Raw genomic sequence first — 27,060 nt, 5'->3', positions numbered from 1 at the left:
CCTCCGTATCCTAACCTACCCTTAACCTAATCCAATCCTAAACTATCCTTAAACTAGCTTACCATTAACCAAAGCTAACCCTTAAATAACCAGCCTTAATATAACCTAACCCTCAACCTAATCTAACTCATAAACTAACCAAATTTTTAATGTAACTTAACCCTAAACTAACCTAACCTAACCTAATTTACGATTCTAAGTAAGAAAGTTTGGACTCGAGTCATAGATATCAACATAATCCGCTAAAATGTACTATTGTCCGCTAAAATGTCCTCACTATTGTCCGCTAAAATGTCCTCACTGTTGTTCTCTTTGTGTCTTATCCTCATCTAGTGGCTACTGGATAGTCGGGTCACCTCCACTCCCCCAACTTCTTGAGGAAAACTGTCTTCTTTTGCTTTCTAACTCTTCCAAACTCCAAGCAGGAAAATAAAAACCAACATACGACCTTTACCTTCTTTACGTAATAACTTGCCTAAACACTTAACATGGCGGGGGTTTCGTTGCTCAGGGTCTTGACTCACACGAGCTGCTGGCTGTGCAAATCGTTTCTGTTCTTTACGTAATAACGTTCTTTAGATTATGCGTGTATGTAGTGAACGTTTTCCTCTTAACGAAACTACTACCATGAAGCTTTTATGGAATAACTTATAATGTTCGTTTTTTTGTCGTTTGTAGGAGTTATCAGATTCTTATGAAAACGGTTTCCTCTTGTCAGAATTGTTGTATAACGACTACTGTGTGTGTGTAATCTACTATATAGGGTATCTCTCTCTCTCTCTCTCTCTCTCTCTGTATATATATTATATATATATACGAGTATATCAGTCAAGTTCTGGTTGAGGGAGCAGCACCAGGATCCTCCATGCTTCCAAGTGTGAAATCATCTCACCTGATGAGAACACAACAAGACAAGTGAGGAACGTCTTGCCAGACTCCTGCAGCATCCACCCGACCTTCACCTTACTGCTCAGGTCACCACTGGGCGTCAATACGATCCCTGTCGTCCTCCAGAGTAAGCTGGAAGAAAGAATAGGTAATCTGGATTCCCACGACGCCCTGTGTCTCCTAAGGAAGTGCTTCTCTGTGCGTGCTTCTTAAAGCCTTGTTCAAGAAGGCCGTGAACCTCTCCCTGGAAGACTTTCAGGTGGAACACCCTAGGTCCGTCCGCCTGGGAGGAGTTGTTGTACGCAAATCCTTCCAAGTCGCAATATCATAATTTCTGTCGCAGGAGTAAACGATCCAAGGTTCAGGGAGGCTCCAACGGACATAAAACAAACCCACTGAGATAAAACCATCGTGGAGAAGAATGTCCTGAAGATGCTTCAGCGAGCACCAAATGACCTAGAGATAGCGCGTCGGCAAGCAATGAGTGCTCCTCATGCCGGGAATTTTCTCCTGGCCACTCCAAATTCCACCTTAGGCACCCGCCTCGATCCTCAGGCCCTGTGTTGGAATAACTGTTCGTCTTGCTGCCCCTAATAGCACTGTTCACAATTGTATCTGCGGCAACGAATGGGCAGACCATCACGGCCGCCACGCTCTTGTATGTGGAAAATCTAGGAGTTGGCATGTGAGGCATTAAGAGGAAAAAGAGAACAGCGGGTTACCTAACACACAGGGGACCACAGGTATATAGGTCCGATAACAAGCGTACAGACGGAATCCCGCTGACCCCCTGGGGTGACTGTAAGTACCTGGTGTGGGACTACTCATGAGCTTCCATCTTGGCGCCCACTTATCTTCACCTCAGTACAGGGAAGACAAAATATCTACCCAGAGTTAGGGAAAATAATCATAATTTATCGTAAAAGATCTTTATTCTCTTCTCTAAGACGAGATATGTGTGTGTGAGAGAGCGTGAGAGGGATGGGTTGTGAGAGGGATTGAGGGAGAGGGAATGAGGGAGGGATTGAGGGAGAGGGAATGAGGGAGGGATTGAGGGAGAGGGAATGAGGGAGGGATTGAGGGAGGGAGGGGGGTAACAGGAGGGGGTGGGGGGAGGAGTGTGGCAGGCCATCACTGAAGGGCGTCGTTCATGACATAAAGGGTTAAAAGTCGCCTGAAAAACGTGAAAGGCGGCACCATTAGCGCACCCACTCCTCTCCCGCCCCACCACGCCCCTCCCCTCCACCCCCCACTCCTCTCCCACCCCTCCCCACCCCCATCCACCCCCGCCCTGCAGGCATCTACACCAACCTTTCATTTATATACTTGTTATTTTTCTTACTTATTTTTTTTAAACACTCGCAGCATTTCATAAGCAGGTCTGTGAAGCGCTAAAAATATCTCGACCATAATTTCATTAAGATTTTAGCTTCTAAAGGTTAATGAAGATCTAAGTGTTAACAGGGACGAGTTTCCTTCAAGTATTTTTAGTTAAGAGAAGATAAGATAAAATACTGAGTTACGATAATTTTAAGGTCAATTTGCTATCTGAACCGACATCTTTAGCTCCGTCGGTTTAAGTGAGGCAGATAGAGGTGATCTCACAGCGCTGAAGACGAGAGAGAAATTTTAACGCAAGACCCTTTGAGAATCCAAGACCCAGACCCGGGTAGCAGTTAGGTGGAGAGGGAGGGAGGGAGAGAGAAGGAGGTAGGGAGAGGGAAAGAGAGGGAAGTAAAGAGATGTAAGAGGGAAGGAGAGCTGGAAGGAGGGCGGGGGGAGGGGAGTGAGAAAGGAAAGGAGGGAAGGAGGAAGGAGGGTAGGAGGGAAGGAAAACGCTGGAGGCAAGAGATAAAAGCGAAGTGTATATTATTAAATTATTCCACGAGTTATGGCACCTGACTTTTGTGTGTGTCTCAGAACATAATCCTCATACGTATTTCTTCTTCAGTCGTCCATAAACACCATTACTACTATTGTCTCTCTCTAGTCGTGTTGGTCGTGTTTTGTCTCTCTCTCTCTCTCTCCGGCTGGTCGTGTTGTTATATTGTGCTCCTGGTCGCTCTTCTCCACACTACCAGAGAGAGAGAGAGAGAGAGAGAGAGAGAGAGAGAGAGATTATCCCTCTATTAACCTATCCCCCTCACCAACCACCCCTCCCACCCCCCTCCACCAACCCCCCACCAACCCCCTCCCACCAACCCCTCCCCCCCCCACCCCCTCCCACCCCCCCTCCCCACCCCCCCTCCCACTAATCCTCCCCCCCCTCACCCCCTCCCCAAAAATACAAAAACAAATCCAAACCCACGTCACTGAACGAGATTTTACACCTTTCTGATTGGCTGGTAAATAACTCCCTCTCTCACACGGTGTTTGGGTGTGTGTGGGGGTGTGGGTGTGTGTGTGTGTGTGTGTTTGAGTGTGTGGGTGTTTGAGTGTGTGGGTGTGTGTGTGTATTTTTTTGTTTTTATTTTTTGCCATCACACCTTCATAATTCAGCGGGCGTCTTGTAAACTTTTCCTTGCTTGGTGATTCGCCCCTTCAACCATGTCGGTTAGTTAATCTATGGTAATATATTCGGCACGATCTATACGCTAATCTCGACTATAATGTTATTTCGCTGTATACTGTTATAGGCAGCAGCAAGTTCCTCTCATTATATATTCACAGCGCATTACGTAACGACAATACCGGCAGAGAGAGAGAGAAGGGGGAATAAGGCACATGCAGGGAGAAGATAGGAGAGGAAGAGTAAAGGGGGAGAAAGGAGACAGAAAGACAAAAAAATAAAGCAATATATGATAAAAGAAGGAGAGAGATATTAACTACCATCTCGTCCCTGTCTTATACTCCCTTATCCACACTTATCCTCCCTTACCCCCTCTGCTACCCTTCCATACCCACCCTTACTTTTTACCCCCTTACACTCTCAAACACAATGACGTAACTAACTACCTCATTCAACCAGGTAACGATAACGAAGTCGAAATTACCTTACGACACACACACACAAAAAAATCGTAACTAGATGATTTTTTTTTATCCCAGGACAAAGAAAAAAAAAGAAGATAAATAATAACTATACTGATCCCCTGATGCTTTAACCTATACTAGAAAAAAAAGAAGGACCTCGTTTGAGTAAAATAATACATCAGTTAAGTCAGTAAAGGCATAAACAGAGTCAAACGATTAACGTAGGAATCTTTGTGTGAATATGGCCGTAATTATTCTAGCCATATTGACGGTCATAAATCATATTGAGTATCCTCGCTATTGTGGTATCATATTGGTTTCCGTCTGTACGCATCACCCACTGCCTACCTGTTCCGTGTGAGTGTTCATTGCCTCGTGCTGTAACGGGGGCTGCTGTAACGGGGGCTGGTTCACTGTATCTTATATAAGTAGGTCATTGTATCTTATATAAGTGGGTTATTGTATCTTATATAAGTGGGTTATTGTATCTTATAGTAGGTATTGTATCTTATAGTAGGCCATTGTATCTCTATAAATGGGTCACTGTATCTTTTATAAGTAGGTCATTGTATCTTATATAAGTAGGTCATTGTATCTTATATAAGTAGGTCATTGTATCTCTATAAATGGGTCATTGTATCTTATATAAGTAGGTCATTGTATCTCTAAGTAGGTCATTGTATCTCTATAAATGGGTCACTGTAACACCGTCAGCCCAGTAGCCCTATATCACCGTCAGCCCAGTAGCCCTGTATCACCGTCAGTCCCTGCCGTCAACCACCCGTCAATCGCTTCCTGCGGCAACAAAAGGACCAATGGTTGGTCCTTAACGCTGACGGCTACTGCCCTGACTGCCTGAGTGGCGGTGGTGAGAGAGAGAGAGAGAGAGAGAGAGAGAGAGAGAGAGAGTTCACCATAACTTAGTCATGCAGTTTACGAGATAATGAGGTCCAGGAGCCGACAGTGTATGAGGGGTGATGCGTTGGGTAGGGAGGGGTTGTGAGGTGGGGCAGGATGGTAAGGTGAGGCAGGGTTAGGGGTTGGAAGGGGGGAGGGGGGGTCACAGAAGGTCTCCGGAACCCTCAGTTGGTGGGTCGTCGGCCGCCACACACTGGGTTATGACCTCCAGCTTGCTGTTAATTTCCGCGGCGGAAGTGTGTGTTGATCACTGTCCCCTGGCTGCCTCTCTCACTCCTCCCCTCCCCTTCTCTCTCTCTCTCTCTCTCTCTCTCTCTCTCTCTCTCTCTCCCTTTTCTTCTGGTTTTCAGTGTCTCAATCTTTTTCTGTTTATCTCTCTGTCTCTCTCTGCCTGTCTAAGCCAAAATATATTTAGGTTATGTTAGGTTATGTTAAGTGAGGTCAAGTTACGTTATCTTTAGTATGGTTAGGTGAGTAATGATGATATGGCATCTATAGTTTGCATGATTATTATCAACATTGCCATATATATATATAAAGAAAAAAGATAAATATATAGAATTTATTGACGTTTTGCCATTATTCCATTATGTTCACTCTACCGGCGGGAACCAAACCCTTGACCCACGACTTAGAATTCCTACGGCGAGCGGCTCCCTGCTTAAACGGTTCACTTATTCGATTTTACTGTAACTGTTGACCAGAGCCACAAGATACACTGTTGACCAGAGCCACAAGATACACTGTTGACCAGAGCCACAAGATACACTGTTGACCAGAGCCACAAGATACACTGTTGACCAGAGCCACGAGATACACTGTTGACCAGAGCCACAAGATACACTGTTGACCAGAGCCACGAGATAAACGGAGCATTTAGGTTTTAGCAATTTTGTGCAGAACTCATGTGCGTGTACATCGCTCATGGATATACGCATAACTCTTATATAGTTATGCGTATTTGTGTGCGCGTGTGTATTCGATTACAGCAAGTTCATATTTACTGTACAGTATGTAATTGTATATTTTTCACCACTTGTCAGCTTACTGGTAGTTGGGCGATTGGTCAGTTATCTGTGGTGACTTTCATTGCCCAGTGTTAGTACGAGAAGAAACCGGAGTTCTCTGAGAAAACCTGTGGTGTTTGGCCGGGTCATGGAGGGCAACGCTCTTTTTACATTTTTCCCAGACAGGGATTTGAACCCCAGGAGACAGTAGGAGAAACTCGTGCGTTACCGCTGTTTCCCTCACAGAGGAATTCCTTGACGGTTCTTAGTCAGCCAGAGTCACTGTATGCGACCAGTGATTATGTACTAAAGTAACTAAACAAACATGTATGCTCCATAAAATATCACGGTATGAAGGTGTGGAACAACTTACCCCCACCCATCCGAGCAAAGACTACGCTCCCTTCCTTTAAATCATCTCTTAAAAAATATCTATTGTCTAGGTATTAATATATCTTGTAATACCTACTATATATACAGTACCTGTATTTATTGTACCATCAAAACCGTTTTATCGGAAATTATCATGTAAATAGATAAGAAATTACCATTGCAATAAATATATTTGCCATCTACACATAATACTGACAGCTCTGTCCTCTTGTTCAACCTTAATACTGTACAACCCATGTTGTACTGCTCCCCCATTATACTTATGTTTTTCAATTCTACTGTAATTTATGCATATACTTATAATAAAAAAGTAATAAATAAATAAAATAAATAAATATTGAAGTGATAACCGTGGTAACATTATGAGATGTTCTTATTGCCACCGTGCTATTGTACTATTCCAGGTGATACTAAATGTTACATAATACTTCCTTGAGATAAATGTATAGTATATATCAGGGAGAGCTCAGGTTCTCAACTGGCTCAGCCATGTTAATATTGTTATTATTATCCACTCTGTATCTGTAATTTTCAGGCTAAATAAACTGTTTCAATTAAATTCAATTCAACTATATACTGAAAAGAGCAGCTTTGGTGTGTGTGTGTGTGTGTGTGTGTGTGTGTGTGTGTGTGTGTGTGTGTGTGTACAAATAAACTTAATCCTATCATTCCAGGTATACAGTAATCATCAGTGACTGGTGGTGTGTGCTGGTCAACATCATCTCTTCTTGTGAGTCATCGTCATCTTCCCTTGTAACCACTAACATCACCTTCGTCTCCTCCGGTTAACCTCCTTTTAAGCCTCTGGTCAGCGTCTCACTCCTCCTCTCCTCGACTCAAATACTGTACGTCAATCCGCCCACTTACGTCATTGAGGCACCACCGAGTGATGTGGAGGAGGGGCGGCAGCAGAGCGAGGAAGAAGACGATGCTACGGGGTACGAGCACAGTAATAGGGAAAACGTGGTGGTTATTCTCCACCAGCGAGGAGTGTAGTGGTGGTGATGGTGGTGGTGGGGGAGAGTGTGGGTGGCTGGGGAGACGGGGAGTGGCAGGGATGAGGGAGGGAGTCAGTGTTGGTCTGGACGCCGAAGGTGACGGTGTGGCAACAGGCTGCTGCTGCTGTTGCCGCCACTGCTGCTGAGAGCGAGGCCATGTGACTACTGGGAGTCGTCTTCTTCTACTGCTGCCGCTCACACGTCGCGTCTAGCCACGTCGCACGACACGCGTACTGGGGACTTATCTCAAGCGAACAGTGGATACAGTATAGGAAGCGTGGATTGTCGTACTAGAACAAGGAAAACTTTCTAAAAACTGTCTGGCAGATCTTGAGAGTCTGCCACAGAAATACTTCGTATTTAGCGTGGCGCGAGATGTTCAACTCAGCGCTGATAAGACTGATACGAGTATGTGGCCTCACTCCGGGAGTTACTCTGCACAATGAATACTGAAGAGTGATTTTAACACATGATGTCTACCAGAGTGTTCCGACGGCGAGGCAGCAGCGGCTACACCAACAGGTTACTGTAACGCTGAGATCGCCGTCAGGTGAGTCCTGACAGCTGAGGATTTTATATATACATAATATATGTTACAATGAACAGGGATAATTGTCGATTAGCAATACAGTAGCTTTTATGTATTTATCTTTTTGGGAAACTTGTGACTGGCCATAAACGATCATATAGTTCATAAAAAAATATACATAAATGAATAGTTTCATATAAAGCCTAACCTAACCTAATGTTCATTGGGTAAAATTTTTGTTCTCTTATGATAGTAAACGACGCCTTAAATGAAACCGAGTAAACTACGCCATATACGAATTAATTTCCATTGAGTTAGAGCAATAAAAGCAAAATGTTATCCTTGTTCGACAAAAACTTCAGTTGTTTTTAAGGCTTAATCGGCGATTATCTCCGTTTAGCGTACAGTATATATATATACATATATATATATATATATATATATATATATATATATATATATATATATATATATATATATATATATATATATATATATATATATATATATATATATATATATATATATACTCTTGAATATGGAATATGAAGCATTTTACCTTTACATATATAATTAGTTTCTGGAGAATAATTGCCAAACATACACTCGACCACCATGTGTGAGCTGTACTTAAATCTTCAATTGGAATCAGAACAATAAAATTAATATATTATTTTGTATAATTACGAGGATCATAATAAGTCGAGAGCTGTTAATATAACGAGTAATGTTTAGTGTTCACACCCCCATCTGGTTATGGTGTAAGATATACACATGGAGGTGTTTGTTCTCACGTTATAACAGAACATTACGGTAGACTAAATCCTCAGCGTCAACAACTTCCTTACAAGTCGTCCTCAGCGTCATGCAAACAGTGACATCGATTCCGCTTCTAATTCTCAGAGTTTATAGCCAATACCAAGACCGACGTGAGAATTTAGGTGGAGTATCGTCAACACGCTATTATTACTTGATTACCCAGACGTTAGCGACACTTGGAGATAATCCTGTACGGTGTTAAGGCGACAAGCAGACAATAAGCACGACTCAGGTTCTTGTGTTCAGGTGTGTCCCGATACCTGGCGGAGGTGTGTGTAGAATGTGGTGGTGGTGTGGGTGTAGAATGTGGTGGTGTGTATGTGTGTGTGTGTGTGTGTACGTACGTAGAGTGTTTGGCAGTGTGTGTGTGTGTGTGTTCATTAACCTCGAGGTATTTAAGTAGAATAAGTTCAATAAAAAAAAGGATGATGATAATATTGATGTGAACAACAACTAGACACACTAAGATTTTTATGCCAAAGTCGTGGGATGACTTGCAGATTAGACACCCCAGCTTATTTGACCTGATGATTTAAGACTCTAACGCTAACCCACCTGACCTAACCTTGACCTAACCTAACCTACCCTGACCTAACCTAACCTACCCTGACCTAACCTACCATGACCTAACCTAACCTACCCTGACCTAACGTAACCTAACCAAACCTTCCCTGACCTAACCTAACCTACCCTGACCAAACCTAACCTATCCTGACCTAACCTAACCTAACCTAACTTAACTTAACCTTACCTAACCTAACCTAACTTAACTTAACCTAACCTAACACCCCAATTAGCGTTAGGGTGTATAATCATCAGGTGATATAAGCTGGGGCGTCTATTCTTTTGGTGATCATGTATGTATGTATGTATGTATGTATGTACGTACGTACGTGTGTATGTATGTACGTGCGTGTGTGTGTGTAAGTAAGCAAGCAAGCAGTAAGTATATGTGTATCTAATGTATGTATGTATGTATGTAAGTATATATGTAGGCATTTGAATGAAGTAAAATTTTGTATTACATTTTAATTATGTAATACGATGACCAAGATCTCATAAGCAGGCTAGGTTAGGTTAGGTTAGGTTAGGTTGGGTTAGGTTAGGTTAGGTAAGTTAAATTAGGTAATGGGTTGGGTTAGGTTAGTTTGGGTAACATAATCGAGTTACCAATCGCGAAACAGTGTCCAAATTATCGCATACAATCCTATCACCAATCACATGTCATTAGTTACCAAACAACCAATTATTAGGTATACGTTCGTTACTTGTGTCTCGTTAACCAATTAGAACCCTGGATTTCTACCACCATTACCCAATTTTGTTCAATCCGGTCGTTACCTTTTCTAAATTAACCTAATTAATCTTAAGCTAATCTAATCATATTAAGTAAGCTTGACCGTGATTGGCGAATGAAAATAAAACACTATACCTCAGCTTGACCGTGATTGGCGAATGAAATACAGACAAACTTATTAAACGAGAGAAACCCCATCTGTGATTGGTTGAGACAATTTACACTCCATGAATCACCACCGTAATGAATGAGGCTGTTGGGTTTGATAATGAGATCGAATACCTCACGAGTCTTCGATAACGAATAGCTTATAAGGCTCTTGGATTCTATTAAGAGTATTAAGTCCTCTTCAACAACAAGTGAATTAATGCAGGCGTATCTAGCGGATGGGTATATTTTTATTTTTATTTTTTATTTAAGTCTTTGTGAAATACCGCTATGAAATGTTGTGCTGTGATAGACTATTTATAATCATCTCTCTCTCTCTCTCTCTCTCTCTCTCTCTCTCGGTTTTCTCAGTCTCTTTGTTCCTTCTTTCTTTCTCTTTCTCTAGTTCTCCTTCTCTCTCTCTCTCTCTCTCTCGGCTCTTTCTCTTTCTCTGTCCATTCTATCTTTCTCTCACTTAGAAATTCAATTTTTTTTATCTATCGAGTAAGAAAATAAGAAAAATAAAACTCATAAACTGAACTAATAACCACACACACACACACACACATACATACATACATACATTACATACATACATACATACATACATACATACATTACATACATACATACATACATACATACATACATACATACATACATTACATACACACATACATACATACATTACATACATACATACATACATACCCCTTAGGAAACATCTACTCTGGATAGCCTTAGTGGTACGAGATCTCTTGTCAATCCTGGACTTAATATGTAACTCTTCTGGACCCCCAAACAGAATTAGATTTCCGCGAACCAATTGAATAAAGCCTATTAGACAGTCTCCCCTCTCTTCACTCTCTCTTTTTCTCTTCACCCTCCCCTCTCTATCCTCTCCCATCCCCCTCCCTCCTCCCTCTTCCTTCCTCCCTCCTCCTCCTCCTCCTGTTAACTCGGTGAAGACTTGGTGTTTTGGCTCTTTTAATATGCTCTCTCCAAAATCAACACCTCAATGGTGTGGTGTATCATGTGATATAATGAAGCTTCGATGACGCATTGTAACTGAAGCTTAAGCGTGCTTCACTAACAATAATATATCCAATGAATCAGTTGTTGATCACTAACAAGCATTGATGGTACTTGAATCCCGTTCCCTTAAATAACCACTGACACTACCCCTTACCCGTAAATAACCCTGTACACTACCCCTACCCTTAATAACCCCACTACACCCTTACCCTTAAATACCCCTTACACTACCCTCACTCCTTAAATAATCCCCTTACACTACCCTACCCACTCTCCAAATAACCTTACACTACCCTTACCCTTAAATAACCCCTTACACTACCCCCTTACCCTTAAATAACCCTTACACTACCCCCTTACCACCGAAACAAACAGCCAAACTACCCTCAACCGAACCCCTCAACCACAGTAAACAAGCGAGCTCAAGAATGATATCGAATCCTCCGCTATAATACCACACAGGTTTCAATACCACAAAGAGTACTTATATATAGGGGTTCGGATGGGGTTCGGATGACGGAGGGACGGAGTGGGTCTGGATGGGGTCTCTTGGGTGTAGTTGTTGACGTCAGATCCGGGATGGTTAAATTAAAAAAAAAAATCACACACTGGAATGAGGTCAAACACTAGTGTCAACATGACTGACACCTCGGACGGCAAACACGCAGTTATTACAGAGTGTGGGAGTATTCCTGGCTGGATGGGAGTGGGAGTATGTCGGTGGGAGTGAGGGTGTGTAGGAGAGGGAGTGAGGGAGTGAGGGTGTGTGGATAGGAGTGAGGGTGTGTAGGAGAGGGAGTGAGGGAGTGTGGATAGGAGTGAGGGTGTGTAGGAGAGGGAGTGAGGGAGTGTGGATAGGAGTGAGGGTGTGTAGGAGAGGGAGTGAGGGTGTGTGGATAGGAGTGAGGGTGTGTGGATAGAGTTAGGGTGTGCGGGTCGGGATGAGGATGTTTGTAAGCGCTGAGTCCGGTAAATAATATTTATCATATGGTACAATATTTATAAAACTACAAACACGTTATTTTTTGTATATTGTATCGCTTAAAATTTACGGTTCTGTAAAAAACGTACACATACACACATACAAACACACACACACAAACACACACACACACACACACACACACACACACAGTAAATATAAACACCACAAAAGCTTAATACACAGGTGGAGGAAATAAATCTAACCTTTAATTAATATATTTTTTAAATCCTCCATTTATTTTTATTTTATATATATATTTTTTTAATACTAACACCCAACATTATGTCATTCTAACAACATTACGTAATTCTACAGCTGACATCACTTACTGTTAAATAAAATATATGTTATCACAATTAACTCTTGAAAACAGATGACAATAATAATTAACATATCACAATATATTAATTCTGCCTGACAATGAGTGACTTTATCAGACGTGAGAGATGATAAAACTACTCTTGTGCTTAAACTCTCTCTCAGACAGTTGGGTACATTCTTCTATTCTTCATTCACGAGTTTTATTTTTCCCCTACGAGACTTTATGACTCCCGACAGAAGCCATTAACATTACATCCGCATTACGATCAGACACATGTGGTGGGTGTAAGTGACCTATTGTTGAGTACTTGGTGTAACCTACTGTTGGTGTACTCTGGAGTATTGAGTACGGTGTGGTTAGGGTGTGGTGTGGTGAGGGTGTGGTGTGTGAGGGTGTAGTGTGAGGGTGTGTAGTGGGGTGGAGTGTGTGGTGTGGTGGAGGGTGGTGGTGAGGGTGTGGTGTGGTGTGTGGTGAGTGTGTAGTGTGGGTGAGGGTGTGGTGTGGTGAGGTGAGTGTGTGGTGTGGTGAGTGTGGTGTGAGGTGTGGATGATATAGCGTGGATACAGTGTGTGTGGGGTGATACAGCGTGGATGATACAGCGTGGATGATATAGCGTGTGGATGATACAGCGTGTGGATGATACAGCGTTTGTGATGATAAGAAGTGTGTGGATGATACAGCGTGTGTGGATGATACAGCGTGTGTGGATGATACAGCGTGTGGTGGATGATACAGCGCGTGTGTGGATGATACAGCGGTGGATGATACAGCGGTGGATGATACAGTGTGTGGATGATACAGTGTGTGGATGATACAGCGTGTGTGGATGATATACAGCGTGTGTGGATGATACAGCGGATGATACAGCGTGTGTGGATGATACAGCGTGTGGATGATACAGCGTGGATGATACAGCGTGTGGATGATACAGCGTGGATGATACAGCGTGTGTGGATGATACAGCGTGTGGATGATATGAAATGTGTGTGGATGATATAGTGTGTGTGTGTGATGATACAGCGTGTGAATGATAGCGGTGGATGATACAGCGTGTGTGGATGATATACAGCGTGTGGATGATACAGCGTGATGATACAGCGTGGGGTGGATGATACAGCGTGTGTGGATGATACAGCGTTGATGATACAGCGTGTGGATACAGCGTGTGGATGATACAGCGTGTGTGGATGAAACAGCGTGTGTGGATGATACAGCGTGTGGATGATACAGCGTGTGTGGATGATACAGCGTGTGGATGATACAGCGTGTGGATGATACAGCGTGTGTGGATGAAACAGCGTGTGTGGATGATACAGCGTGTGGATGATACAGCGTGTGGATGATAATAACCTCCTGTCTTATTAAATAAAAGAAGACATTTTTAATCAGTTGAACGCCAGGTCCAATTTGTAAAACCTTATTAAACTACCCAAAATAAAATACTCTATAATTAGTAAAAATAATATGACCCACACGCCCACCGCCTAACCCACCCACTCCACCCACCCACTCCACCCTTTGAAAAAAATCGACCCCTTATTAAGATTTCGCTGATGATAAACCTTCGCCTCATTAATTAAGGTGAGTGAGGGAAGGGCGGCAGGTGAGGTGTGGAAGCAATTAGCCACAATCACTGTTGGCAACATCACGGCAGATTACCTGGTTAGACGAACCACCCACCTCACTCCTCCTTCGTATATTATTATTTTTTTAAACAAACTCATTTTCTTCTTTATATTATCCATGAAAATAAACTAAAAAAGAGGGAATGTTTCATATATTTATTAGAGTAGTTTAAGCAAATCTGGTGTGAGTGTTTATTGATTTATTAAGTGTAAAGTTTAGTGAAGTGTTACGTGTTTTCGTCTATTCATTAAACAGTTGTAGTAGGTTATTTTCTCTACGTTCAGACAGACACATCTTTTGCCTGATGCTTCACTTGACTCAGACGTTTAAGTTTAGTCTGATATTTTGGTCCAATTTAATATGAGTAATCAAAATACCGAAATTCCTGACTTAGAGTTCATTGAAATAAATACTCCAACCATTTTATTATTTTCTATTGAATTTCAGGACCAGAATTTAGTGAACCTTTAGGAGAAAATTATGACTGATATTTTTTTTTGATCAGATAACTAACTCTTTTAATATAGTAAGATAATTTATTAGTCTGTATACGAGAATGATATAATTACCTGAATATTTTAAAGACAACAGTAATTATACTTTAAGAACTACAGGTAAGATAACTTTGATGAGTGTTTGTGATTATACCACATTTGTCTCAATTTCATCAGTTTAATCCCCGCCTTTTCTGATCTAACTGGTGGATACGTTTTAAATGCGGCTTAATTAATGCAGGTAGTTAATGAACAGATCTTACTCACTCCTTGTTATTCTCCGCCACCAAGTCGAAGGAAGATGCATTTTATTTCCATCTGTCTTTATATGTTGTAATATGTGACCCCACGTTCTCCAATATATACAGAAATTTCCTATCATTCGCGGATATCATGGGGGTAATTACTGAACCTGTACTTGTACCTGCACCTGCACCTGCACCCGCACTCGCACCTACACCTACACCTGTACCTACACCTGCACCTACACCTGTACCTACACCTGCACCTACACCTGTACCTACACCTACACCTGTACCTACACCTACGCCTGTACCTACACGTACGCCTGTACCTACACCTGTACCTATACCTGCACCTACACCTGTACCTACACCCGCACCTACACCTGCCCTCGCACCTACACCTGTACCTACACCTACACCCGTACCTATACCTGCACCTACACCTGTACCTACACCTGCCCCTACACCTGTACCTACACCTACACCTGCACCTACACCTGTACCTGTATACCTTTAACACATCTCTACTACTGTTTCTGAATACACTATGTTATTCTAGGCTTGATATAGCTAATTACTAAGAGATCCTAACCCTCCCCTTCCCCTCTCCCCTCCCCTTCCCCTCCTCCTCCCTTCCTCCTCCTCCTCCTCCTCCTCCTCTACCATCTCAAGTAACTCTCTCTGACAATGACGCTAATGTTCTAAGAGACGATAACAAAGCCTAACTGACTAATATCTGTGGGGGGTTAATTATCATAGGCTGGGGTTACTGGCAGTTCTACACAGAGGTTCCCCATTTAGCTTCCACTCCCGGGGTAAAATGTTGGGGGGGAGGTGTTACTGAGGTCGTGCAGGTAAGGCAAGGCAGAACCGTCAATTGAGTAGTGGAGTAAATTTAATACCTTGTGGGCTGTCTGGCTTGTCTCTGGAATAACCTAACTACTGTGTACTGATTTGTGGTTTTGTGTTGAACGGTGGAAATTATGATTATTGATTTGGATAAGTGAAAAAAAATGTTATCTATAAAAATAATAAAGGAAGAGAGATGTCGATTTGAGAGAGAGAGAGAGAGAGAGAGAGAGAGAGAGAGAGAGAGAGAGAGAGAGCTATTCAGGTTTACACACATACTGAAAATTATGTCGCTTTTAATTAATTTATTCTAAAACCTTACCTGAACCATAAACTGTTTACAATTTTCTCGTCACTGAACACAATTTTTTTTTTATAGTTTTAACCAGTATGAGAAAATTTCTGAGAATTAGTTTATAAAGTTAAAGGTTGATTGTATATTATGTCCAAGTATTACCACCGTTATAATATTGAACGGGAGGACTCAAGAACCACTTCACTCTCCTTCCATCCACGTCATTCATTACTTGTTCCTGCGGTTGTATCATGCTTCTCTCCTTCCACACCAACGCCTTAAATATCCATCCGGCTTACCTCAGTTGCTTCACACACATGCCATCATTACCTGTCAGCATCGAGGCTCTTAACCCTTAAAAAAAAAAAAAAAATGCTATCTACTCATACATGCACATCACTGCCCCCTACCCCCCCTCAAAACACACCCTCCACTTCTCGGGCATCCTTCAGTCTATCCTACCATCTTGCTTTTTTGCCTTTTCCCACTTTATCATTTCCCGTCTCTCAGTCAGTAAATACCATGAGATAATCCTCAAATGGTACAACAGTGGAGGAGGAGTCATGGAACAAATGAGATCCATCCTGAAGTGTTTAGGGATATTGAGATATTTACTAGTGTTACCCCCCCCCAAAAAAAGTCTTGGCTCTCTTCGGTACACAAGGAGGCAGCGTGGACGGAGTAGCTACACTCGTCCATCCTTCACTCCATCCAATTGAAATATTACACTTAAGTTTTCATCTGCAGTTGGGTGGACTTTTTTTTTGGGGGTACCCGGAATCGAACCAGCTACCCTTAGGCCAGAAGACAAGTGCTATATCCACTCGACAGCCCCACACCTTTACTCTTTATTAACTGTCAGCAAATAATCCTTCATCAGGTCACATGAGCCACAAGTAATAATAATAATAATAAAAGTCTGAGAATCACACAAGTCGTCGTGATGTCAATAAAGGCGACAGTAAAAGTTGTCAGCCAAACTTTCTATATTACTGACCATCACTTCATCCACCCTGGGGCTCTCCCCCTCCTCTTCCTCTTCTACCTCTCCTCCTCCTTCTCTACCTCCTCCTCCTCCTCCTCCTGTACTACCTCCTCTTCCTTGACCCCCTTCTGCGTCTTTGGCTGGAAGGTCTTGGGCTGCATACCTCTTTCTCATATGATATCAATACGGAATAAACAAATACCCAAATGGCGGCCATATTGGAAAATAAAATGAAGTTAGACCATTTTTCCCAAATATCCATAAACCCAACAGAAGGAGTATGACAGATAGAAGGAGGAGAGGAAACACACGAGTAGATAAAGTGTTCCATAGTTTAAAGCTGAGGAAGGAAGAGAAGGAAGTATCGTAATGGAGTATCCTTGAACAGCTGGACGCCAACAGTGAATTCGAGGGAGGAAATAGCCAGTCATGTGTCGTTGGGACCTGGTCTTTGTGAGCCGACAGGATGGTACTGTACACACCTCTTGAGAACAGCGGCCGAAGGAATACCAGAGAGAGGATTATCGATTCCCCCCCACGTATCTTGTAGAAGTATATGGCGCTTCTGGTCGGATGAAAACAATTCCTGCACTTCTACATCACCTCAGCTTCCAGGAAATAGATTTCGACGGGTTGTGAGAAGAGTTGGCATGATAACCAAACTTATTTATATTTTTGCTCGACTTCATCAGGGTTCTTTTGAGGGGGGGGGGAGGGGGGGATGAATGGATGGGAAGGAATGGAATAGAAAGACAAATGCTGAACTAAGGTAATACTTCCTAGCTGGAGATATTTTGCAGATCCGCATTAAAAGAGAAAGTACACGGATCATTAGAGAGAGACAGTGAGCAATAAAATTAAGTGGAAAATAAAACTGAGGTAAAAAAAATAATGGGTGATTAGAGTTACGGGAATTAGAATAAGATGGTTTATAGATTGAACAATGATGATCCTTTATGGTGAGAGGGAAGAGTGTGGGTGACGGGACATAACCATCGGGTACGCCAGTGTGGATTGAGTAACAAGGTGAAGGTGAACCATCGGCCATTACTGAGATGAACAATTCGAAAGACAACTGATGATCAAAGAACAGAATGACTCAGAAACCCCCCAGAAAAAACATAAAAAAAAATCAGGATTTATGTCACACTGTCGAATGTTTTAAAAGATGTTGAGGACCACGACAAAGGTTAGGTTAGGTTAGGTGTCTTGTCAGGACACACACACACATGGTCGTTTCAGCTGCTGCAATGACATAAAAATAAATGTTCGTGTGTGTTATTGGTACAGGAACTAATGACAGCCTGAGAGAAAGAGAGAGGGACACACACACACACACACACACATAGACACGTATACACAAACACAGACAGACAGACAGACAGACACACACACACACACACACACACACACACACATTTAGATACACACAAACACGTATAGGCAAACACAGACAGACAGACACACACACACACACACACACACACACACATTTAGATACACATAGACACATATAGACAAACACAGACACACACACATACACACACATATATTCAACCATGCAACAGGTAACTCAGCTACTGTACCAGAACCACAACGAAGCCGGTCCTCGCGACTCCAGTCTCCCCATTCATCCTGAGTAAATATTTGTCTCGTCTCTTGTCCGTCCACTCCCGGGCCAACTATGAGTGCTTGTATTCTTGTCTCCGGGGAATGTTGGTCGTTGTAAGGTGTGTGTGGCGGTGGGTCTGATACTGAGAGAGAGAGAGAGAGAGAGAGAGAGAGAGAGAGAGAGAGAGAGAGAGAGAGGTCTCAGGGAGTAGAATATTGAAGCATAATCTCCCTAAAGTTGTCCCTTTTGTACAATCATCATATCTCTCCTTCAGTCTTTTCTTAAAATAAATTCCAGAGATCTTGGGACCTTTAGTCTGGTCAACAAGTCCACCTTCGATTTTTTTTCCTCTGCATGAAAACATTAAGAAGCTCAAAGTTCCTTTTTTATTTCCCTGTTGACTCCTGCAGGAGGTGAGGGAGACGAGGAGGTGCAGTATACAGACAGAGGTGTGGACAGTGCTTCAGGACGGAGAAAGAAGGACGTGAACGAGGCGCAGGGGCATGGACTGTGCCTCAGTAGTGGGTCAGCAAAAGGCGTGAGAACGTATAGGCCTTGTGAACGGTGCCTTAGGATAGAGCCAACAGCAGCTGGGGGAGGCGTGCAGACGAAGGCGTGGACGGTGTATCAAGACTACTGGCTACTGTGGCTCCTGGAAGATGAGGCTGGGCCAGGCGGCGGCGACTGCTCTCCTGCGCCTCCTGCTGCTCCTTGGACTCAGCACCAAGGGTAAGACACTCCCGTTGCCTTTATGTTATCACTTTGAGGACGATAGTTTGATCATGTGAATGGTTTAACAATTTTAGATGATAGTTTAATGATATAAGAAGATGGTTTAATCCTTTAAGAATGATGACTGGGGATGATAGCTTAAACCATCGTACTCAAAGGGTTCACACAGAAGGAACGCGCCAACACCTTCGGCAGGTTCAACAAGGACTTCACCTAAATATTAGCGTCTTAACCGTGTAACTCCTCTAACCCGTTTTCCCTGATGTCTTCTGGTACTACCTTCTACTTCCCTTCACCAGTGATGAGTTTCTGGAGGTTCTTCCTTACTAGATAACTGTGGCTCTCCTACAGCTGAGGAACCTGATGTCACTGTCCTCCCCTACAGCTGAGGAACCTGATTGTCACTGTCCTCCCCTACAGGATGGAGTCTGCGGGTGTCTGGGGTAGTGGTGCCGTCTGCAGTAGTGTCGGGATCATCGGTAAAACTTATGTGCAATTACGAACGCAATCGCGACCGAGAAGACCCCCTGTACTCGGTCAAGTGGTACCGGGGCGTCCACCAGTTCTACGAGTACATCCCCGGCAGGAAGCCCTCAGTCCGGGTGTTTAAGCTGCCTCACATTACCGTCGATGTAAGTACTGTATGTTTCTTCACCTCCCCTGACTCACCTTGCATCACTAATGTAATAGAAATCTCTTGATTTTCTAACGAGTTCAATGATCAGTTTTCAGACGACTTCATGTCTATGAGCTGCACGTGTACAAACATTAAGTACACGTGTTATATGATCATGGTGTTATAAAAATAACTATCAAAAGTGACTCTTGCAATAGCTGTGTTGTTCCTGTAGGAGCGAGCAGGTCGGGGGTGATAAAACTAGTACCTTGTTCTCCCTGCAGCAGGAAGGCAGCTCGGGGCCGACTGTATGGCTGTCGCAGGTAACGCGAGGCACCTCTGGTATCTTCCGTTGCGAGGTGATGGGCGATAAACCTTTCTTCGAGACGGACGATCATGCTGTCAACATGACGGTGGTAGGTGAGTGAACCACCTAGGAGGACAGTTCTTCTTCTAAACCTAATTATTATACTACCAATAATTTCCATATTTTCGAAGAGTTGCCTCCTGAACAAAGTTATTTATTCCTCTCACCCAACTAACAATTTGCCCTTTACATTAACTGATCACTTACCAATTCATAACAATAACACTTCTCTCGACTCGATGACTCTCCCTCGAAGACGTACCAACGTGGGGACCAGAGATAACAGGCGTAGTGAAGGGCACCGATCTGATGCATAGCGGGGGCGTGGATCGTGGCCAGGGTAGGGTACACGGCCAAGGTGTGATACAGGGATCAGGTGTGCTGGAGGGGGCGCGGGTGAGGCCTGGGGACGTGGTGGCCGCCCGCTGTCAGGTAGGTTTCTCAGACCCTCCTGCCGACATCACCTGGACCATCAGTGCCGCTACCCCGATCCCCCACACACAAATCCAGCGATCCCGACAAACAGACCAACATGGACGACGCTCCCAGGTCTCGGTGAGTACATACTGGCCGTGATGATGAAGTGTGAGACAATAGGAGGGAAGAGACAGAGTAATGATAATGATGTAGATGTTGTGGGACAGAAGACGGAACAGATGATGGGGAAATGGAGATACGAATAAATTACATGGGAAACAAATTGAAGATAAGAACTAGGGTGTAGTAAAGAAGAGACATAAATCTCGATAGAATGAGTGAGAAAAAAGAAATAAAACAAACATGAAACTGGAAAGAACTAAAAGATAGGAAATAAAAGAAGGGAAGAACAATGAAGGAAGGGATTACTGAAATTTTATTTTCTGTTGAAAGTCTTAAAGAGACGTTCATGCCTGAAATATATTTTTGCAGAGGATAAATGGAGACAACTTTGTGTGTATGTGTGTGTGTGTGTGTGTGTGTGTGTGTGTGTGTGTGTGTGTGTGTGTGTGTGTGTGTGTGTGTGTGTGTGTGTGTGTGTGTGTGTGTGTGTGTGTGTGTGTGTGTCAGAGGGTGAGGGGAGGGACTCGTGTAAGTGGTAACTGAGATAACTACTGAGAGTAATTATAATATTAACAAATGCTCACTTAATAAGGCTGTTTAATAAGCGACTTAGTCTAACTCTGATGTAGAAGAAGAAGGAGGATGATTCACTGTGTATTCTTCTTCTTCTGCCTTCTCCTGGGGGGTCGCCGTCAGGAGGTAGAGGCCGTGGTGCGAGAGTCTTGGTTCAGTGGTGGCGCCGTGACACTCAGCTGCCACGTCGAGGTCTCCAGTGTTTATCATCAGGCAACCAACGTCACGCTTATCCACGCTGATCATCCGCAGCCCGCAGGTTTTGGCTGGTTCTCCTCAGGTGGGTGAATCATCCATACCCGTTACCCACAGTCTGATTCTCCTCAGGTGGGTGAATCATCCATACCCATTACCCACAGTCTGGTTCTCCTCAGGTGGGTGAATCATCCATACCTATCACCCACAGTTCACGGGATTTGATTGGTTCTCCTCAGGTAGGTTAACATCTCTGGCCACTTAATATTCTCCCTACAGGAATAGTTGGTCCCCAGTGGTCGCTTATGATCCTCCTAACTTCCTCTAAACTCTTGAATTAAACCCAAGTGTCAAGATAAAGTCCGACTCACCTCCCCAGCGACTTAGGCGAAGACTATAAGACCGGCTAACTGATTCTTACTCCTAAGATAATGTTCCTGAATCTCTCACCCTCAGTTATCTCTCACCCTCAGTTATCTCTCACCCCCACTTATCTCTCACCCTCACTTATCTCTCACCCTCACTTATCTCTCACCCTTATCTCTCACCCTCACTTATCTCTCACTTCCTCATAACCAAACGCAACACCTCGCTTGATTTTCGCATTGTAGAAGAGAGTGTAGATAAAGGTGCTGCTTGGTGGAGTATAAGGTGGTTGGTACATACGGTCATAGGGAAGATATCTCGTTAAATAGGTCAGGTCAGGTCAGGTCAGGTCAGGTTAGGTTAGGTTAGGTTAGGTTAGGTTAGGTTAGGTTACATCGGTTCGTGTCCGTTCGTAGCCTCTGAGTGTCTACAGTGGGACTGTTTATATGCCTTTTTATAAGTCTATGCTCGGCTGATTTTATGTTCTAACTACTGAATTTGCAAGATTAAAGTACATTTGATCAGGAGTTTCATCCCAAAATCCTGAACCTTAATTACAGACTGAGACTGAGTAACTCGGTAGGTCTCTCCAGCCTAGAGCACTATCAATGGCCGCTCAGCTGCAGTAAACCCGCCACTTGTCAAGATATGTCGCGACCAATGACGACAAACCAAGGCGTGTCTTGGCGTATCAACACATTACATGTTAATCGTTAGATGTCAGCGCGTGTCCTTGGTAGGTGAGGCACGAGTGTTGGTCTCCCTGAAGCTGTGAATAATAATAGGTGGTGGAGCCTAAGGTGGAGGTAACAGGTACGGCAGGATGTAGTCGACGATGTCACGTAAATTCTACCTATAAACGACAATTATCTACTTTTAGTAAGCACCTACAGCAGGTCACTTAAGCTCATGGGAATTAAACTCCTGTACTTTTAGGAGGCGTGCAAAATATACGGAAGCGTAGTTTCTACCCAAACCCAATCACCTAATCTAAATACCTAATTTAATTATCGAATTTAATCTCGTAAACTTAATTTTATCCTCCGGGATCACTATCACTTATTGGTGGTCGTCCCTGAAGCCAGACATGTTCACTGCCCTCACCCACCTCCCTGATGACACGGTGTACGACCTTCCTGCCGCACACCACGCTCATACTAACCTCACACCGCAGTCACTCAAGCTGTTTTACACACAGTATAATACTTAATGATTTCATACAGTGTATTGTAAGCTGAGTGACGTATGGAACACGGTTTGATATTAAGGTTTACTGAGAATAATATGAGTGCGTTGTGTCCTTACTCTACTTTGTTGAACATGAAGTTTGAACTCAGCCAAAGTAATGATGTAAATTAAGGCGATGTACCACTGGTTAAGCTTCTTACTGGAGAGATTAACCTGTGTTCTATACCGTGTGAGTTAAGGCAACAGTAACGTGCAGCTGATCAAACTAATTGTGTCTTAATTGTATTGTGTGAAGGTTGAAGTTATTGTTCCTACATGACCGCTGTGTGTGTGTGTGTGTGTGTGTGTGTGTGTGTGTGTGTGTGTGTGTGTACCTAAACAAGCACCCGTAATGATGTTTCTCTATATAATTGATTTTTTGAAGGTTCAGAGGTTCAGTTCGTATTTCATCCTTCGAACTTATTTTAACATATTCCCCTCATGTGTTCAATGTCTCAGTGAGCGAGCTGAGGACTGTCAGTAGAGTGATCACACGCCTCCCAAGATAAGTCACTTCCCTCTCTTGATTAAGTAACGACAAGTAGTACCCTGTCGACACAACTCACTTGGCGGAGGTACAATGAGACTCCTCGGGGCTATAAAAGTGTACGGCAGCAAGACACTAATTCATAGAGTTTTGCAGCACGGTATAAGACGAAGAGTACTCAGTGGACCTTGAGCCCTGCTTTATGGCGCCCGAGGGAATCAACACTTCTCTCTCCTACGCGACAAAATATCGCCAATCACCCACTGTGTCAGGAGTGGAGAGGATGATAGAGAGACGGGAACAAATTCTCGGGTGTTCCTTCCCATCCTGGTCCTCCTTCCTCTCTTATTGCCACGTCAGCCTCGCCTCCCACCATAGACAAAAAGTTTCTACGACCATATCCTGGAAAGTTTAATTCAACCGAAGTTCTTATCCTCAGTTATTGTGTATTGGGCGGCTGTAAACATAGCCCAGCCATTTGGATTTGCTGACACAGCGTCCTGATGGCGGCTGCGTATATCTGCCGGAACACAGCTGAAGGTAGTGGCAGTGTGGAGGCAAACGGAAAGGACGATAGATTTTTTTAATAGGCAATTTATTCAACAACTATTATAACAGCAGTTTCATTTGTGTTATGTGAAAAAGGTATCCGACGACAGTTGCATTAATCGTAGAAATGGTGAGAGTAGGAGAAGCATCAAGTATGAACCTCCTTCACACAGCAAGACTTGTGTGTGTGGTGTACGAGGAGGGAAAAAGAGGTTGATAACAGAACTCAAAAAAGACAATCGGGACAAGGTGAACAACTAGGTCATTTTAGGAAAGCTGGACAAGAACTTCCTTATTGTCATATAACTTGGAAGGTAACTATTTATCTTAAGGGAAAATTGGAGAAAAAAAACTCGAAGAAAACAGGGAAAAAAATGTTCGATAAAGTAAACATTTGTACTGAAAACCGACATCAAGAGTCAGGAGAGAGGGGTGACTATACCCTTTTTTTCCAGGGCTAGTGAACAACGTCGCTACGGCAAGACCATTTGAAAACAACAAAATTGTCTCTGGCATTTATAATGTTTATGGCTGACGGTCATACGTGGCTGTAGTGTCTACTGTGAGGCAGGACAACCTGAGTGTGTAACGCAAGGGAACAACAAGGGTACGAAACACAGACACACACACACACACACACACAACCACCGTCCACACGCAACACAAAACACCATCCACACACAACACAAAACACCATCCACACACAACACAAAACACCATCCACACACAACACAAAACACCATCCACATACAACACACACATTAACATAACAACAAACTCGTAAATGCAAATGTTAAGAGGAAAACTTGAGGATTTACAATAGTTTGGAGGACGAACTCGGCCTTATAGGGAGGTAACACTTTCCCCTTAAGGACGAGGGTTCAAGTCATAGTGTTGAAGAAGGTGAGTGAGTGTACTAGAGTCATTTTCACACTCAGATAAGCAATGTAACTCAAGGTTCTAGTTTTTTGTGCGTAATGTTTGGTGTGTAAGGCCTCGATGTTTACCCCCCACTGACGTTGTTTTCCTCCGCAGGTTCCTCACCCTGGGTCTCGCTCTCGCTGCTGACAATCGCCATGCTCCTGTCTTTGTTGCTGGTGTGACGCCGCCGTGGTAGTGTTGTTGTGTCGCCTCTGTGGTGACGATGGTGTGGCGCCGCTGTGGTGATAATGTGACGCTGCTGTGGTGACGAGGGTGTGATGCCGCTGTGGTGGTAATGTGACGCCGCTGTGGTGATGTTGACGTATCGCAGCTGGAGGGAAGGGGAAGTGACGTCACTCTTATAGTATGGTGCCGTACTTATGATGTAACGTGACGCGGTGAACTTGCTATGTGACGCTGTAACCATGGTGATGTGACGCCACTGTGATGACGGTAATATGACGTCGCTTCTATGGTGTGACGCTGTGGCGAGGGTATTGTGGTGCTGCTGTGAATACGTGACGCATTTATCGACCAGATGATACATGACGAAAGATTAATGGCGTGATGCTGTGATGGTAACGATAATGTGACGCCGTAACAGTGACGATATGAGACAAAGCTGCGTTGCTATAGAAACAAGGACTGTGATGTAACTGTGGTGATGGCATGAAACTGTGGCAATAGGGTAACGCCACCGAGAAACCTGTCATCATTGTTACATCACTGTGACAATGCTGGCGTAATGATACTCTGTAGACCGTAACATTACATCATGGTTTTTGTTGTTGTTGTTGTGTTGGTGATTATAACGTGAAGCTATGGACGCTACTGTGACGGTGGTGTTACAGTATGATAGCGTAACAGTGTGTAGTGACGGCGTTGTGACGGAGTAAGTGAACTGGTAGTCGAATCGTCACTTAGGATTTCTTTTGTTCTCCCGCTCTCGAGACTGGGGACAAGAGAACGCATCTAGTCACGTCAGAATCTCGAATTTCCGATCATTGAATTTGTTCCCCAGTTTCAGATGGACCTGGTAGATGCGTTCTTATTTCCAATTTAAAAGTTAGGAAAAAAAACAAAGAGGAAAATTATCCTAAGACTGATATTAACAGACTAAGAACTATTATCAGGCAACTAGATCTTAAACAAACAAACAGACAAACGGACAAACTTAATGTATTTCAACTTCTTTACATTGAAATAAGAAAACCAAAGAATTACCTGTAATCGAAGTTACCTTTTACTAATATCTAAAACACACACACACACACACACACACACACACACACACACACACACCTGTTGATACCTGTACGTCATCACTCTACTTTAGACAGGTGTTGAGGCTCTTAGGTATGAGGTGTATATGTGTCTAGTATCTGATAATTACTTACAGGTGTGCAGCGTAAAGATAAACAAGCGGCCCGATTCACCCATATTTGCTTTCTGTACAGTGTGAAGCTTCCCCAAGACGCTAGCCACTTCTCTCTCTTGTTATAGCGTATAGAAACGTCTCTTATTTTATTTGTTTCTTTGTATTTTCTCTTTTTACTTATCCTCCCTCGTCTCTTGTTTCTTCCTTCTGATAAATCATTTTCTGCTTCTGTATCTCTCTCTCTCTCTCTCTCTCTCTCTCTCTCTCTCTCTCTCTTGTCCCGTCATTCCTCAACACTCTCCTTTTTTCTCTCCCTCATCTGCCCCCCTTCCTTCTCTTTCCTCGACCCTGTCATTCTCATCTCCCCTCTCGCCTCCACCCTCTCTTTCTTCCCTCTATCGTATCTATCTCCCCTCACCTTTCATCTTACCCTCTCCCTCTCCTCTCACACTTGCTTTCCTCAGTCCCCTCTTCTTGTACTGAGTGGCACCATTCCCATTCCCACACATACGGCCCTCCCTTCCTCTCACTTCCCTTCCCTTCTCCTCACTTCCCTTCCCTTTCCTTCCATTCTCCCTTCTTTCTTTCCTCTTCCTTCCTTCTCCTTCCCTCATAAGCCCAACATCCTGTAATGAGGTAAAGTTAGAGTGCGTCAGAGGTGCGTATGTAACAAGGAGTGCGTCGCAGAGGTG

At 43.4% G+C, this 27,060-nt stretch overlaps 1 protein-coding gene across 1 annotated transcript; it reads left to right on the top strand.

Moving 5' to 3' along the window:
* Positions 1-7,257: 7,257 nt before the first annotated feature.
* LOC121871049 lies at positions 7,258-26,639 on the top strand. Its single transcript, XM_042373140.1, has 7 exons — positions 7,258-7,727; positions 18,828-19,146; positions 19,570-19,781; positions 20,050-20,185; positions 20,389-20,687; positions 21,369-21,525; positions 25,105-26,639. The coding sequence occupies exons 2-7, from the start codon at positions 19,077-19,079 to the stop codon at positions 25,170-25,172; spliced, it is 942 nt and encodes a 313-aa protein (XP_042229074.1). The 5' UTR covers positions 7,258-7,727; positions 18,828-19,076; the 3' UTR covers positions 25,173-26,639.
* The last annotated feature ends 421 nt before the right edge of the window (positions 26,640-27,060 follow it).

This window comes from Homarus americanus, unplaced genomic scaffold, assembly GCF_018991925.1.
Source record: "Homarus americanus isolate GMGI-L3 unplaced genomic scaffold, GMGI_Hamer_2.0 scaffold52512, whole genome shotgun sequence".
NCBI classification, from domain to species: domain Eukaryota; kingdom Metazoa; phylum Arthropoda; class Malacostraca; order Decapoda; family Nephropidae; genus Homarus; species Homarus americanus.
Note: the sequence above shows the minus strand (reverse complement) of the source record. Positions and strands in the feature narration are given on the sequence as shown.

Bases quoted from the DNA above. Each gene is read 5' to 3' on its own strand.
- LOC121871049 (XM_042373140.1), top strand. From the start codon at position 19,077: ATGAGGCTGGGCCAGGCGGCGGCGACTGCTCTCCTGCGCCTCCTGCTG. The intron at 19,147-19,569 runs GTAAGACACTCC...CCTCCCCTACAG, and splicing joins CCTTGGACTCAGCACCAAGG to GATGGAGTCTGCGGGTGTCT. The intron at 21,526-25,104 runs GTGGGTGAATCA...TTTCCTCCGCAG, and splicing joins TTTTGGCTGGTTCTCCTCAG to GTTCCTCACCCTGGGTCTCG.